At 39.3% G+C, this 17,304-nt stretch overlaps 2 protein-coding genes across 2 annotated transcripts; one reads left to right on the forward strand and one right to left on the reverse strand.

Moving 5' to 3' along the window:
* Positions 1-291: 291 nt before the first annotated feature.
* Positions 292-13,478, forward strand: LOC124225004 (probable serine/threonine-protein kinase kinX). Its single transcript, XM_046637361.2, has 7 exons — positions 292-476; positions 5,128-5,489; positions 9,128-9,192; positions 9,353-9,602; positions 9,793-9,909; positions 10,525-10,804; positions 11,426-13,478. The coding sequence occupies exons 2-7, from the start codon at positions 5,287-5,289 to the stop codon at positions 12,452-12,454; spliced, it is 1,944 nt and encodes a 647-aa protein (XP_046493317.1). The 5' UTR covers positions 292-476; positions 5,128-5,286; the 3' UTR covers positions 12,455-13,478.
* Positions 12,128-16,947, reverse strand: LOC124225005 (HEAT repeat-containing protein 3). The gene is made up of 6 exons (XM_046637363.2): positions 16,714-16,947; positions 16,080-16,340; positions 14,618-15,558; positions 14,259-14,541; positions 13,994-14,167; positions 12,128-13,846 (listed from the first exon to the last, which is right to left on the reverse strand). Exons 1-6 carry the CDS (start codon positions 16,852-16,854, stop codon positions 13,733-13,735), a joined length of 1,914 nt encoding a protein of 637 aa, XP_046493319.1. The 5' UTR covers positions 16,855-16,947; the 3' UTR covers positions 12,128-13,732.
* Positions 16,948-17,304: the final 357 nt, after the last annotated feature.

Here is a 17,304-nt window from a genome sequence, read left to right on the forward strand (position 1 = left end):
AAATAAACGAAACCGGCGAATACGTGCAATGTACGAATACGAAATTATCACCAGTGAACTTTGGCCTTTCGACATGTGCAGAACCGCGTCCGAGTTCGTTCGCTGGAGTTGCCAAAAATAATTGATACGAAAAGCGTACGAATTAAAATAAAGCTGGAAAAAAGACAATATCGAAACGATTGTAGAAGAGACGATTCGCGGCAGCTGTATATCCGTCCGGTATATTCAAGAGTAAAGAAACATAGTTATCAGTGACGTCACGCGTCGCGACGCCGGAGTCGAGCGGCGAGGTTCTTACGGCCGCAGTCAGCCAAACCGACTCGCGGCCGCGACACGCGCTCCGGGTTCGATCCGCTAATAATTGTTTAATAAGTTGAGGAAGGAAACAATTAAAGGAGACGGAATTTGTGATTTTCATTTGTGAGGTGCTCGCTTCGTTGTGCGACGTATCAAAGTGCTTTAATCGTACTCCTGAGGTCAGTTTTCTTCTCGATAAGCATCGGTTTCACACAGTTTGCGTTTAACTTACACGTCTCGTATGCTTGTACGCCTGATGTTTTATTACGTAATTATTTAGTATACAATAGGATCTATACGCCGCTGTGCGGGCAAACTTACACGTTTAATAGCCTCGGATCGTTTTTTATGAAAGGTGTAACAAGAATTCAAGAATTTTCTGTACACGCCTCATTCAGCCGGTGCCTCCTTCGCTTCTAAGTCCGGCTCTGCTAATCAGCAAAGTTGTTAGTTATCGCGGTTCGAAAATGCCGCCATTTCACTTTTGAATGTGCTTTCGCCGGGTGTGTACCTCGTTTTTATTGGGGTCAGGGCAAGGCGGATTTTTACATTAACAAGCACGATCTCCGCGCGATGGAATTTCGTAAGAATTTTAACAAAAGCGGTCTTCGTCGCTAGTTCAAGGTGCAAAATCATGCTTTGGCTACTTCGGCATCTCACGATGGCATCGGTTAAAATTCGACAGTCTCGCTGGCTGATCGAAGTTTGGTGCCTGACGCTATGCTTTATTTCAGACGTCTACGAAGTGGTATAAGCTCTACAGATGTGTCCTGAATGGGTAATAAAAGAGGTTAAATAGGAAAAGAATCAACAGTCGACTAGATTTTCAAGCGGTTGAATAAATATTTGAATTTTATGTTACAGCCTCGGGCGGTTTATGCGTATGTATGTTACGTATATACGTGAGTAACAGCAGCGCATTGTTAAGTATCAGAGGTGTACAGAAACTTGTACAATCTGTGCATGGCGTCGTTACGGGATCCGTAAACTTTTTGCCTGCCTAAAATGATTGAACATTTTTATTTCTCGAGTAGCGTTATAAGCTGAGATTATTACAGTCACTTATAGAGAAGGATATTTCAGAGGAAAGAGAATTATTTCTATGCGCGGAAGAGAGGAAAAACTATAATAAGTATAATTCCGTCATTAGGTCGTAAACTCGGTTCAAAAATATCTTGGAAAATGGAACGATTCTGCAGCGTCTACTATAGTGCAGTGGGCATAACAGTATACAGTAGAGAGCTATCGGCATCTGGAAGTGAGCCAGAAATACTCGCATGCATTTTTACGGTAGAACGAGACGTTGTAATTTTCTTTTTTCCCCTTATTTTCTGTTCTTAGTTTTCCTCTCTTCATCTCTTTCACCGGGTACGAGAAGCTTTTGATCCTTTGTTTTTCGTCTCGAAATATCCGCCGCCGTCCCACGTCAGAGAAAAATTTCAATCGCCAGTTCTAAAAGCCGAACGTACGCTCACGTGCAAGCGTTATGCACGAAACACGATTTCATTCATTTCAAAGATGCACGCGCGCTCCTCGAGCTTTCGGACCTTACATTCTTTACTCGTTTAATTAACAAAGATAAGATACCTATGTCGAACCGCGTAACGTCTGGATGGTTCCGAGAAGCATGAAGCTAATTGTTTGCACTTTCAACGGCGATTAGATAAATAAGCTGTGAGACTTTTGCCCGGGATGAAAAGCAATTTTCGTCAGCAAAGCCGCGTATAAATATAAATTATTATTTCTGAAGATTAGACCGCGGCCCGTGTTGCGTAATTTGTGGTGTACTGACCCTGCCCAGTTGGTGAGTGAGCGAATGAGTGAAAATGTTTTAGGGGCATTGCCGAAGTCTACGACTGTATTGGTTTCATACACGTGGGTACGTCGTACATGCCTTGACGCGTGATTCTGTTCCATGAATAATTACTACGCTCTGCACCCGAGAGAAAGAGAGAAAGAGAGAAGGAGAGAGGAGGGGGTAGAACGAAAGAGGCGATTTCACCGCGTACGAACCGTGATACATTGTGTGTACGCAATCATTAAATTAAGCCCAATAGCTACGGAGGTCAACCTTTTCCGCAGCGGCAGCTAGAACGCGTTATTATACCTATATACAAATGGCGAAATTCATACCGACGTGCGAGATGCAGACTAGGACCAGACTTAACCGATTCAAGACCGAGAGTCTTCCAAGTTCGTTTCAACCCACGTCGTTAAACTGTTTAATATAATAACGTATGTATTTATTACAATCAGGAAAAGACAACGAAGTGCGAAAAGTAGGGAGGATCCTTATCTGCTCGACAATTCTACATTTTTTTATGCATATCTACATACATCTGTAAATTTATGTACGCACAAAATGCAACTGAGTAATCGTGTTATTGAAGTCGTGTGTGTAACATTATCGTCGGAAGTCCGACGTGAATTCATTTCAAGCCGCGGATTATAGAGTCGTGCGAATTTTTTACAAAGCGTTTTTAAATTCATGGCGTAAAACAAATGCATTCGAACAAAAATTACGCTGTACGAATAGATTTCGAAAGCCACGAATTCCCAGTTCTCGAGCTTTTGTCAGAGGTGAAATTGCAATTGAACTATTCTTGCCACGATTTCTTTTCGCATGAGATAACGTTTGATGAACGGTGAACGCTGAAAATTTTCGTACAGCCGAAATGAAATCGCAAGCGAGTGAATCGCGGCCATCTTGACTTTGTTCTAGCATTAGAATTCGATTGCCGAATGTTTTTCTCCGTGAGTTTAGCCAAATTTGTAGTTGGAAAGATTTATTTCTTTAACGCAGGTTTGAAAAATGCCTGTTCGATTTAGCGAGCTGATCGTCTGATGCAGTCATTCACTCATAATAAGTATAATAATGTGTGTACTTTTCTTTGTGCAAAATGAGTGTGACTCAACTCGTCGGAAAAATAAAATTATGAATTCTGAAGACATGGAATCGTTTGACAAAATCATGTATATTAAAAAGCGAGTTTGGAATTTGTTTCGTTTTCTTCAGGTATAAATAAACGAAGGTTAAAGTTGTGGCACGTACTTTTCTGCACGTAGCAATCTTCACGCCTCGTCAATTTAAATTACCACGTTCTCTAATTTACCTATTTACCCAACTACGGGCTTTTAAGATCAGGTTAGGCATGTTTCAATTTAAAATATAGTAACTTCAATTCACCAGAACGAATTCGACGGATCTTCAAAATTCTCACAACAGCGCTCACTGTAATGTTTACACGATAAAACTTATAACAATGTTTTGTCGCTAGCAGTATAAATATCATTCTCGATTCTACGATAAAATGTAGAGATTTCTCCACAAAAAAATATTCGACGGATAAAATTTTCATTTCTTCGCGAGTTATGTGAATTAGGCAACGTCGCCGTTATTATCGCGCATTGATAACCCCGGGCGAACATGAATAACAGTTACAAAATTACCTCCAAACTTGCAGAGCAAATTTACCCAACTTTCTTCAAGTCATTCGTTATAAAATAATTCAACACTTCTGCAGGTGTGTTAACTTTGAAAGCAAAACTACAAGTTCAAATCGAGTACAATTCTGTTCAGCTCGGACAATAAACGCTCGCGTTAAGCAGCGAGACAAAGCGAGGCATCGATTAAAAGACCAAGGATCAGGAACAAACAGCACAGCGGGCTAATCGAGCTAATTGCGTTTGTTAACAGCCTGCGAGCTCGTTGCACGCAGAAAGTACAGTCAAGTTGATCGTTCACTTTGCCTTTAGCTCGGCGATGAGCGTCCGGCTAGCAAGCGTGGTGAATTTAATTTTTTACCGTTTCACGAAAAGGTGTCGAAGACGGAGATTATCGAATGGCGCGACAATCGAGTCACGGTAAAAAAATAGAACAGAACAATTACTGACGTAAGTTTTTACTCCTGTAGTAAAAATATCAATTCCGTACACGCGGCTGCGCATCAGCTGGACGTTGTTTTCGACTCTTTAACCCGAAGATTAACCCACAGATAATGGATTTCGATAAGCTACCAATCAGTTCTCGCAGTTAGATATTAACTTGGGTCAAATGAGACGGAATCAGCGGCGACCATCACGTCAGCTGCCAATTTTCATTGCAGATATCGCGTATTCATTTTTGCCGTAAGAATTTAAATTGTTCGCGATTGTACGTCGCACGGTTACAAGTTGTTATTGTAGGATACTTTTCACGCGAAAAGCTTCACCGAGACGTCATCGCGGTTTACTCCACGTGACGCGGGGAACATTTTAATGAAATTTTACACTTATCGTTAGTCTTGGGATAGGTGGTTACGTATGCATGCAGGGTATGTTAAACGACAAATAGAATTCCACGCATTACTCGGAAGCCAACGAGAAATGGAAATCAAAGGTATTGCGTATGCACCGGGAGAAGAGTTGACGATTAGTTGAATTAGTCGAGTAGAAGTAGCAGAGATTCGATAACGCTAGGTGAATATGTTTTTAAACAATCGCGTCTAACTAATTTGCGTCCGTATCGGGAGGATCGTTATTGAAAATGCCAAAGCGCACGTTCATAGTGATATAATGTGGGTAAAACGACGAGGAGCCTTGTACACAAGTGCCGTTGCACGAGCGTATCGCAATCACAATTTTCTTATCAGTTGAAATCAAGGCTAATATGATAGGACTGTACACGGAACAATTTCAACATAAATAGTAACTGAGCCGCAGGGCAATATATAAATATATATAAATCAGGGCAATGATTATGTTCGTGCCTGTAACAAGGAAAATCAAGAGAATTAGTAATTTTTTCAAATATGTCGTTCATCTGACTAAATTCATTTTCGTATCTTGCAGGTAAATCATCAAGGAACGGAAGATACGGATACAATAGTGATCGCGGATTATCAAAGTGTCTGGATTATATAAAACATAGGAAGAAAATAAAAAAAAAAACAAACAAATAAGAAAAGCTCAAGTTAAGTGATATCACAGTTGGGAGTTAATGTAAGTGCGATGTCGCGGCCGAGGAGACCAAGTGTTTCCATCCACGATTACCCGGAAGACTTGAACCCGTTCAAAGATGCGGCAAACACTCCAGCAATGCAGTCTGCGGTCAGCGTTGAGCTCAGACAGGGCAAAGAGCCGAAGAATAAATTCTGGACATTCGGTAGGAGCAAGAAGAAACGGTCCAATAGTTTCTCGGTGAAGTCAGCTTGGTGAGTAAAGCTTCGTCATCTCGACATCTCGATCGTCAATTGGCCCGGAAAGAGTTTGCTTCGAAAGAACAACGCTTTTTTGTCGTAACCGTTAATCGAGTTCAACAGCGTCGGGGAACAAAGGAAAGCTCGCGACGATACGAGCTTTTAGAGGGGGTTTGTTGAACTTGAACTTGTAAAGATGGCGGGCCTCGTGAGGTCGAATCTGAAATTGGCTATTGTCCAGAAGTTAAAGTTAAAGTCTCTCCCTCTCTCTCTTTCTCTCTATACTTCGAACGTGTCGTAAATCGCAAGACCGTGTGCCAAAGATGTTGATCTAAAATCTAATCCGCAAAGTCTGTCACTCCGTTTATCGACTTTGCGTCTTTGTTCGCACCTCGTCAGTCTCGTCGACGAACTTATTACGCGACAAACTGCGTAGCATCATCAGCGATCATTTGTCCTTTTGTTATCGAGTAAAAGGGAACCGCGTGGACTGAGAGCTCGCTTCTGTAGATTAACCGGCATTATGTCACGGTCATTCGATAAGAAAGGGGCTATTCTCGTCTGCGGGGACTCTCTTCCAACTTCTCGTCCCTGAGACTTGAGCTTTGGTCACAATTCGTTGCGTATATAAGCGAGTCTCACAAAGTGTCGCGATTGTGGGGCGAATTTATTTCGCGATGCACTTATCGCGGGATTCGCATTAAAAAAATTTTGTAGCAAAGGTTCCGCGTCTGCGAATGGTTTCTATTTACGATTGACTTTAACTCGCCTAATCGATGCAACATCTCGCTACGACATGCGAGACCATGGGCGAGGCGATTGGATCGTAACATGTTGCGTTATGCCCAGATGCATCTTTAGCCACCCGCTTGCAGTGTCCTCATTTCATTTAACAACCGCACGATTGCGTCGCGAGTATCGTCAATCAGAGGTTTAAGTTCAAGATGACCGTATGACACAAGGTACCGACGTTTCTGGTCGTCGCGATTGATTGAAAACGAGTAGCAACACCTTGACAATAAGATAGGCGAAAGCTTGTTCCCTGTATTGATTGCGAGGATCGTTTTCGATACCGATAAATCCTGGATCGAATAATTTTAGTCAATTTAAAGGTGTAGACATTGATTTCGACGTGAAAATTGGATTCCGTGTAAATAACACTTAAGCGGCTGAATGAATATGAATATATAAAATAATCGGTACGTGCATGACTTGACGTTCAAACTGCATGCAATTTAGTCTAACAATAAATCTCAACGCTTGCTCTCCTGCGATCATGATGATAGCAAACACTTTGTCACTCGTTTATCAATTTCCGATCACGCCATTTACTTTCCACATATTTGCTTGCTCCTCGTACTTATTATTAAACTTTACTTGCCACGCTACGAAGAATCACAAAAATCCAAAGCTGTTTCGTTGAAATCTGTCAAATACCCGGATCCGAGTATTACACCTTTGCATATTTTTTTATTAAAATTTGAATTAACGCATCCTGCTCGGTTGCATTTGTACGCATAAAAAGAAAATACCCGCACAAACACATACAAACGTACACCAGCCGGAGTTAATCGCACGATTCGCTCCCTACGGCATATATACATATACGTATAAAATATAAATATATATACAAGTAATACAGGAATATTATACGGCGGGTATTTTTTTCGGTGAGTACTGGGTATTAGATAAGGTATTATATTTGATCCACTGACTTCGGTATTCAAGATGTGTTTGTCCGTGCACGGCCTGACATCATCTTTCGTAATAAACAGACGATACATATATATAAATGCATGTTACAGACGCTTGATTTACTCATTTTTCAAAACTTTATCTCCGTTTTTGTTCCTCTTATGATACATTTTTTTCTTATTTCTCATACCGCAAGATATCGTCACTTTTAAAATAAATTTACATCCAAGCGTACTTACCTATATACAGACAACCACATATATGGGTCAAATATCATCATCGGCGTGAATTCCGAGGAGTATGGATACTTGTGCTTGTTTTTATATACCTATTTATATTACTACTATATAATATGTACACAAATAAGCGAAAGCAACTCGTATAATGTCGAGATTAAAGACGAACGCAAGTGCAATATCGATCATTAAGATTTGACCAATGGCATACGTTGTAACCGCGATTCTTGGGTCTGACCGAAGTACAAAGTTACTTATTGTTATATTTATATCGATTACTCGCCTCGTGCTTCGCTTTATATCTGCTGTATTACAAACAAAATAATTTGAATGTTCTCAAACTTGCACATGTAATTGTAAAATTGCATCGTGATCCCTGCATGATAAGCCGATATCTTCAATTGGTTTACACGAATTTCGATAGAATAAGATGGGGAGAAAAATCGACTTATTACGACGAATTAATTCGTGTGACGTTTTCGTTACACGCACATTATTATTATTATTATTGTTATCGTTATTATTGGCGTTGTGATTTAATTCGCGGAAAGTAATAGAAGCGCGGAGTTAGTTTAACGAGCTCGGAAGTGTTTGTTACACCACTCCGGAGTCATACTTGGTGTATTTGCGGCAGTAGCTGCAAATTGACCGGCTGACCCCGGCGGCGATAGTTGAATCCCAAATCGTATTCTGAAAGACAATTTAAGTTCTCGAGAGCACGAAGAAGTCTCGGCGAAGAGGCGGCGGATCCTCATAAACTATACTTTATAACGTAACTAACCGCGAAGATTTGATGGTGCGATTTAATGACTGCGGACAGACGCTGTTTCCTAATTCAGGAATTTCGCGATTTAGAGATAGATCCAATTTATTCTCATATATAGGTATACATGATCCACTGTGTACGACTGACTGAATCGTCGCGGGAATTCCACGTCATTTAAAGATTCCCTTTTCGTTGAAATCCCTCAAATTTATACGCTCGTTTTTTGCTGCAAATTTATTCCAAATTTCATTTCAAGAATCTACTTCCCACATCGCATTTCGGAATTCTTTCAAACAACGTCGAAATAGATGGTTGACATAATCTAGATTTTCGGAGGCTATCTAGATTTGTAAATATAGTCTGTCTAACCAATAAATATGCACCCACTCATTGTAATAATAAATCGATTATTTATCGCGTCTTGGTTAGTATTATACCAGTATTGATTTATTCCATTCTACTTTTCCACTGCGCATTTCATTCGTCACTGCGCACCTTGTAAAAAGGAAAAAGAAATTTAGACCGCGCAATCAAAGTCAATCGACTGTGTTTATTCGGATCGTATAACTTTATACATTGAACAAAGATGGATGAAAACTAAATGCAAAGTGACGTCGCGTTGGTATTCTGAGGTGCTGCGTTGACGCCCACATTCAATCCGGACATCTAGTCTTAATTCCTTAATTGCGTACGCGAGTGTAAACCACTTGGATGTTCAGATACTATGCAGACCTTACTAAACGTTTATTAAAACATATCGAAACCAGCCGAATATTTTAACCAATAAACATAATCCGTTGTAAACATAGGGAAAGTGATGTGCGATTACCGATGGAATATTGTGATTTTAGATGCGAATCGATCTGACCAATTGACTTTATACAATTTTAACAGCTTTGTTTCTTACAATGTATCTTATCTAGTGTCTGTATTTGGCAATTGTGATACATTCGCAGGAGCGGACTCTTCGGCAAACGAAGTAAGGAACCAGAAATCGAGCGCAGAACGACTATCACTACAGGTGGGTTGTGGTTTGGAGTTTCGTTTGTTAAATCGCGTGCTCGATAGATCCAGATTTCGGATTAAATGAATTTTGAACTGAATCAAATTCATATTTCAAAGATCGGAAAGCCTTCAGATTTTATAAAGCAATTAACACATTGACTGAACTTATCTTTCAGTTTCTACAACATACCAAAATGGCCAGTTTTCTCGTCCAGTACCACCACCCCGATTGGCACGAGATCAGCAGGAATTTGAAGAGGCATTCGGTACGTTTACACGGAGAAAAAAATACACTATGGAAAGCTCTTCGCACTACGGTTCAAATTTGACCGTGAACGGAGATCCGGCTAGGCTTTATAACGGAAGTCCGCAGGATACCACAACTTCTATTTTAGGAGAACTTACGCCGAAAGCACCGGCGAGAAGGTTAATTAACGTTCGATTTTACCTTGTCTTGTCCGTTTTTTTATTACGCATGCAAGAAAAGCATATTATATAATAATAATTTACAGATTCTTTTTAACACAAGATTCAATTTCGACTGACCGCAGTACCGGATAGAAAAAAAAAAAAATTTAATAATTGTTTTGTTAATTTTGGTTAACACGTTGTACAGGTTCGGGCAAGTCAGTCCAAGATCAAAAGACGAAATACCCCCGTTGGAATTTGAGGCCAAGTCCGAAGCCGGCGATACCGATGACAGAGAAGTTGATGAAGCTCCCGTTCCCACTAAGTAAGTTGATAACCAGAGGGGGGGGGGGGGGTAAAAAATAACCCGAGATAATATGGACAAACGTGGCAATGTGTGGGAAATTTTTGAAACGGATTTAATCTTATTAGAGAAATATGGCACTCAAGCTGAACAAGATGAATTTAATTCAAAAAGAATGTATAAAAGAATGATGAAATTATGACATACACCTTATTCCGATTGTAAAGAAAAAGTAATTCGTTTTGCACCGATTCACCGATTCCAGAATATCGTTCGTACCCTTGACTTCTATACCTGTACGCAATAGCGTATTTCGAAGCTGTAAACCATTGCGCCGTTATCTTTGAACATGCATTCTTACAAATAATCATTTTCTAAGTACTCGGTTTATTCAGTTTGTGAATACGAAAATATATGTAGAAGCATATACTATTACGGTACGTGTAATAAAAAGAGTGACCGCGTTTAATTATTTATCAGCACGCCTTTTTTATCCTGCAGTGAAATGCCTGGAAAGAAATTATCAACGTGTGATATAATTTGTACGTTTGAAAATATCGCTGAACGATAACAGATCATCCTATAAAAAAGTGTACGCAATAGATTTATACATTTTAATTTTTCAAAAACCAACAGGAGACATAGTCGAAAACAGGTGCCGCGAGTTAATGTTTTGGAGGCACCGGCAGAGGAGCCATTAGACCGAGATATAGGGTCGGATTTAACGATGAGAGACGAAAACGAGAATCTGGCTGACGACTTCGTGTTTAGAAGATGCAGCCAGGATGCTGTACGCAGATCTAATTTATCGATAAATAGCTGCGTATCGACGGCAAGCGGCATCAGCATGTCGGGCAGAAAAAAGCGCAGAGCACCGCAGCCACCGCAGCGGAAAGAATCGGCGGAAAACCACGAAGTAAGTTTATACGCGTTATATTGTTTCAACATTATTCTAAATGAGTTGTGGTTTTCAAACACTTGTGTTTAATTACCTTCTACTATGTTTTCGCGATAATTTTGATTGCTGTTAAAAAATAATCTTGCAAGTTTTACGGATATTTTTACGCGGCATGCACCGCCGATAACCTAATTATATTCTTTAAAAGTTGAGTGTGTTACTGTTGTTATTATAGTTTTACTTACATAACATACATTTATGTCAATTTTTATCTGTGTTACGCGCTTTGCGCGATAGCTTTTTATCAGTACATTAAAGAAACGTTACGATTTGCTTCCACGCGACTTTTTCTTTTCGCAAACGATCAGTAAACGGGGTGCGTTCTTCCCTCGAGCGGAAGAAAATCAACAATATGGCCGCCATCGGCACGCTTGGGATTTTATTTCGGCAATACAATCGCTTCCCGGACTTAACATTTGTCGATCGCAGTTTCACGCCGAACAAAATGACGGCAAGAATGTTTTAATTGCCCGTTAAACGTTCGTTAAAGCTCTAGAAACTGATAATTTAACTTATGAAAGTAGACCACGCGCGTGCACGTGTGATACACGAATTAACGACTACTACCTCATTTTCCAGGAAAAATCTGCCGCCCCTGCAACCCCACCGACGGAATTGGAAATCAAGGAGTCAATCGATATAGCTAAAGTAACGGAGGACATACAGGAGATGACCAAGCAGAGCCAAAATATCGACGAGACGATATTAAATTCTAGCTCGATTCTAGAAGAAGCCGACGGTAAGGTGAAGGAAAACGATTCCGAGATTGCAACCGCAGAAGTAAATAAGGATTCGAATGATGAATTCGAGGAAGTTAGGTTGAAGGAAAAATTGCCAACCGAATCGCCGCGGGAAGAAACCGATGACGACAAAGATGTCGTGATGAAGTCTGACGAAAATGGAAACCGCGAAAACCGCATAGAGGTGGAAACAATAGAGATAAAACGAGTAGTAGACGATAACATAGAAATAATAAAGGAGGTGAACGAAAATTCGTCGATATCAGCGGACGTGGATTTGGAGGAAGTTGAATTGAGAAAGAAGCCTTCATCCGGCGGTGGAATTTCGCGAAGCGACAGCTTTTCGGTCAAAGAGCAAATCGAGCAAATTGAAAGACAGATAAAGGAATTAGAGTCGAAGCACGCGAACAATAATAACGGTAGTAACAATAACAACGTAAATAACAATAGCATACCGATTACGGATGATAAGAAATACTACGAACCTTCGGAGACGAGACTGTCGATTCAGGCGAATCGTAGAAGTTTTTTCAAAAACATGGTCAGCAACGAGCCGAACGGTGTGAAAATCGAGATTAAGGAATTGCCGAGGGAACAGAAGGACATTCAAGTCGTCAAGCTGACCGATCCGCCGGTTCCGATCGAGGCGCCAAAAGAGCCGGTTAAAATAGTGGAACTTCATATTTCGGAACCGATAAAACAAGTGCCGGAAATCGTCGAGGACGTAAACGTGAATCCGTTGCCCAAGCCGAGACGACACAGCTCAAGTCAGGCTCAAAGTGTAGATTTAAACGGCGAGAGCAAAGGTATCAAGGCTTCGAACGATTCGAGTAAGAACGGCAGAGAGGCGCGAGGAGATTCCTTGTGAATATTTCTAATACCGAAATCGTATGTAAAATTGAGTAATCGTGCACAATTGTCATCGTTGTATAATCGACGTATTATATCGCAAAGTCCCAGGACGAAAGTGAATAAAATAACCGTCTAATATAACTGCGATGTGAAAAAATTCACAAAATCGGTAGCGCAGAGTTTCGCCGAGCACTGTAGCTTTCATCTTTTTTAAATATTCGAAAATTACATATCCGTACTCGATTACATCTGCAATCGCACATCATCCAGTTAAAGAATAACGCAATATTCAATGCGCAATTTAATATCGTTTTTTAGATTGGTATGCAATACAACAAATTTAGACTAATAGAATATGCATATACTTAATAATTGATAACGAAAGATGAAATTTTTAATGTAAATATCGTAAAAAAACCTTCTTGCATTATACGTAAGTGTACAAATTTAATAATTAATTGAAATTGGCAAAAGGTTGTATACCCTGGATATATTTATGTCTGATCGAAACCGGTAATATCGACCACATGATAAATTATGATTGGTACTGCGTTAGTACGAGGGATTCAGTCTTCCTTTAATTATTATTGGTTTATTGTACTGCAATGTTAGAAACGAAATAAAAATTATGATCAACATATTATCAATTTCGGAGATATCTCAGGAGGGCCTGAATGGAATTTATACTTGAACTTTTCTTTTTATATCAGTTTATTTTCGTGCCTTTGATTGTAATAATATTAAAATTTTTATTCAACGTCATTATACAGCGGCTGTGAGCCCCGAGATTTTAACACGTACTGTTGTAATATTAAAAAAAAATTATTATTTAGCATGTTAGATAATATTGAAAACAGTATACATAATATATTCTGTTATCTTGTTGTAGTATATATATATATAATATATATATCTAAAATTATCATTTTCATTATTTATTGATAAATAATATTAAACAGAAAATATAGAGAAAAAAAAACAGCATTTAATTTCCTAAATATCGGTACTATTATTTATCACCTCTCGTATAATTTATGCTTTACGCGGCGTAAAAAACCGTCTCTTTAAATTACCGAAGTTCCAAAAATGAAACATTCATTTAGATATGATCACAATAATTTTTCAAGAACCGTTCAATTCAATCTTCACTTTTCATCATCAAATTACTATCAACCGCAATATACGTTAATATTCTTACGTCAGTATGTACATTCGGAAAAGAAAAAAAAAAAAAAAATTTAGATCTTCGAAGATCTATGCAGATTAACAGATATGATTAACTAGCTACGAAAATTCATTTGAGTTTTGCCAGTTGAGCACTTTTATACTTTATGAATCTATTAAGATTAGTTTTAACGGTTGACACGACGTAGAAGTTATCACCCAGTCGTTTTTTCTGCTGACGAATCTAGAGTAAAAGAAGTATCAAGTTTTAACGGACGGCATTTTCAGCGATTTATAGATGAAAGGTTTTACACTTTACGCGCGCGTTGCGCACGATTCTTTAGCATGACGTACAGCAGGTTCAAGTCAATTGATAAAATAAATTTCTTACCTTATTGTTCAAGAGCTGAACCAGCGGTCGCAGTTTATCCACCAATTCGATTTCAGCAGCCACTTCGTTTGTCTCATCCTCTGCAAAAATATCCATTATGGCATCCAAACATTCCGCAATTACCCAAACCTCTGGTTCCTTCGCACACGCATCGAGCAGAAATATAGAAAGATGCTGAAAAAGACAGAGCAGAAAAGTAAATTAAATGTATGCTCCAAGATTTTAGTTTAACATAACTGCATTTTTTATTTTTGGCAAAACAAACCTTGACTAGTTCTCGGCAGTTAGCTGTGTTCGTATTTGTGAAAACCAGGGCAAGATTACCGACAATTCGAACCAAGTTGACTCTGACGTTGGGATTTGGACACTGTTGTTCCCCGTTCAACATTACCTGGATGTCGAACATGCTTAACTGGCTGAAGACGTTCGCTCGTACTTCGACCAATTTTTGCAACGCTGCCCTCATCGCAGCTGTGGCTGATTCTAGGAGTGCGATATCGTTTTGATCTGCCTCTTTGAAGACTACATTTCCGATCTCTACCCACATCCTGAAAATTCGTTTCAAGAGATTAGAAATTCGAGCACGATTCAAAATATACCAAAAGGCAAAAAGCAAAGAATTACCTGTATAAATTTTCTACTCCACCTAATCCGTCAACGTCTAAGGTAGAAATTAAGTTATTAAGGCACAAAAATGCTCTGCATCTAAGAACGTGGGCGTGTTTCAGAACCGTTTTGCTTTCAGGATTTTCGAACAGTATTTGCCTAACGTTTTCTGGAAGTAAAATCGTTTTTTCCCAAACTATATCGATTATTTTAAGACTGGCAAAAACTTCTGTCAACTCTATCGGCAGTGTTGAAATGTGGAATTTATCCGTAGACATAACATCGTCATCGATGAAATCGTTCTCTTCCTCGGCTGGATCTGAATCATCCAAATCAGAATCCATGTCTTCTTGCGGATCCTCAGAGCATAAATTGGCCAAGATTTCCAACGCCTGCTGCTGCGCTGTCAAGTATTTCTTAATATCGTTCAGTTTCTTTTCAGATTTAACATTCAACTTATTTGTATCTACAGGGAGCGTCGAAGTAACGCTGTTTAATAATTTTCTGTGATCAAATGCCAGGGTTTCGGCAAGCGCTGTAGCTACTTGGCAAGAAACAATCGCTGAGGTGCATTCAGAGTTGTTGATATTCATCAAAAGACCGCCAGACAGAGTTTTGAGAAGCATCACATTAGACAGGTCGGATTCTTTGTCAGTTTTCAGTTTTAACAAGCTGAGCAAAGGTCCTTCGTATTTTTTCAATTCACTTACAGCCAGTGGATTATCTTCGGATAAGGTCAACATGCATTGAGCTGCTATTATATTGACATCCAAGCTATGAAGGGAAATGTCCAAGCATTTTATCAAAATCGATATAAGGTGACCTTCGTTGGAATATTTTATAGCGTGCTCATCATTTTCACACAAAGTCCAGAGCAGAGTTATGGCTTGAATAAAAGTCTCTTTTTCATCATCTATTTTCCCTTTTTCTTTGGGCTTTGGTTGCCAAGATGTATAATGCTGTTTGGAGAAATTAGACTCGTTTTAACGCAAGCATAAAATTTTAATCGGTTTCTATATCAACTCAGTAAAACGTATTTAATTAAGAAAAAATAAGGGACTTGAGATTTTTAGAAATCACAATGCTGAGAAAATATTCATAAAAAAAATCCTGATCTTAAAACAACTCATAAAGTTATGTTCCGAAATATGAACAATCTTCATTTATACTGGGAATATTTGGGTTGGTAATGTTCCCTTTAAGCTGAGCTATTCCCAAGAGGCTCATATTCATAGAATAATTGCTAAGTAGATGGGCTTTACCCAAAATTTTAGAGAGAAGGATTTAACCTATTCACATAAGTTAGAGAATTGCTCCTGAGGGAGCTTTCAAGCTACAGAGAGATATTTTTAGATATGTATGACACTAGTAAATAAAATTAAGGATAGGATAGCCGCAAACTATGTCCAAAGAACCTTTAATTCGCAAATCTATTTCTACTTTAACAAGAAAAAAATTTGTAGGTACAACAGCGACTTACTCTCTGTAGTAACGCAGCCAACGGTGTCATAATGTCGTGCTCAAGCAGAATATTGCATGCATCTTCGCCTCCGTTGTTAGCTATGTTACGCAAGGCGCTGGCGCTAGCCGCTCGCACCAAATTGTTTTCATCTACCAGCAACGGAGCCGCTATCCTTGCCACACCTCCCTTGGCGACTTGCATAGCCATCTCTGCATTGGTACACATTGACTCTAATGTTTGTAGGCCAGATAATTTTTCTTCTATATTTGGAGATTCCAACTGAAATTATTTCAGTTGTTCTTACACAAACGTTTTCAAATCAAGTTCGAAAATTATTCGAGTCGTCAAATAGCGTAGCGGAAGTTCACAACAAAAAGATCGGAAACTAAATATTGACAGAATCAGATCGTATAGCAGTCTTTTACTTCGATATTCAACGTTTTATTTGGAGAAAATAAAATCGTATGTTAGGTTAGATTAGGTTAGGAATGTTTGTAGTACGTACATAACCTCAAACCGGGCAAGTCTGCTCAAAAAATCGCTTTGAAATAGCTAGTGGTGAATGGACGCGAAGTATTTATAGAAACGTGAAATTCGTGAGGGGATCACGACGATTCTTTAACGCAAAACAAAAGCTTGGTTCCATTTTTACCTGATCAATCATCCGCTGCAATGCCGCATCCTTGTCCTCCTCGTCAAGTTCCTCTTCTTCTTTGTCGAGATCTTCAACATTGGGAAGTCCGGTAGGATTTTTTTTGTGAGGCTTGCGCCTTTCCCGCTTTTGTTTTCCCATTGTTTGCGATCACGACTTAATTTTAATCTCGCACAAGGTACTGGCACGTGTTCACGCTTCGCGAGTCAATGCGAAACTGTAAAGACTCTAAGGGAGCTGCCATATTGGATCTGGCCTCGATATTCGATTTCACTTCGACTCGTCTCGCATATCGATTCGTGCACGGAGTATCCGAAACGGCGGAAATATTTGAAAAATTCTTACGTCTCGAAATGCCAGTATCAAAACGTTGACGAGTGAATTTAAATACGGTTACCCTTAGTCAAATTATCATGACCATTACTCTGCGGGTAAGCAGCTTCTATATCAGTGAGAGCCGTTTGAGGCGCAATCACACAAGACACACAAAGTCTCATTATAGTAACAGTCTTTAACAGTCTTCATCATTGACCATTGTTCAGTAATAATAAAATATTCGACCAGGTTTGCCGTTTTGTATTTTTTCAGCAG

The sequence above is a fragment of the Neodiprion pinetum genome, chromosome 1, assembly GCF_021155775.2.
Source record: "Neodiprion pinetum isolate iyNeoPine1 chromosome 1, iyNeoPine1.2, whole genome shotgun sequence".
NCBI lineage: Eukaryota > Metazoa > Arthropoda > Insecta > Hymenoptera > Diprionidae > Neodiprion > Neodiprion pinetum.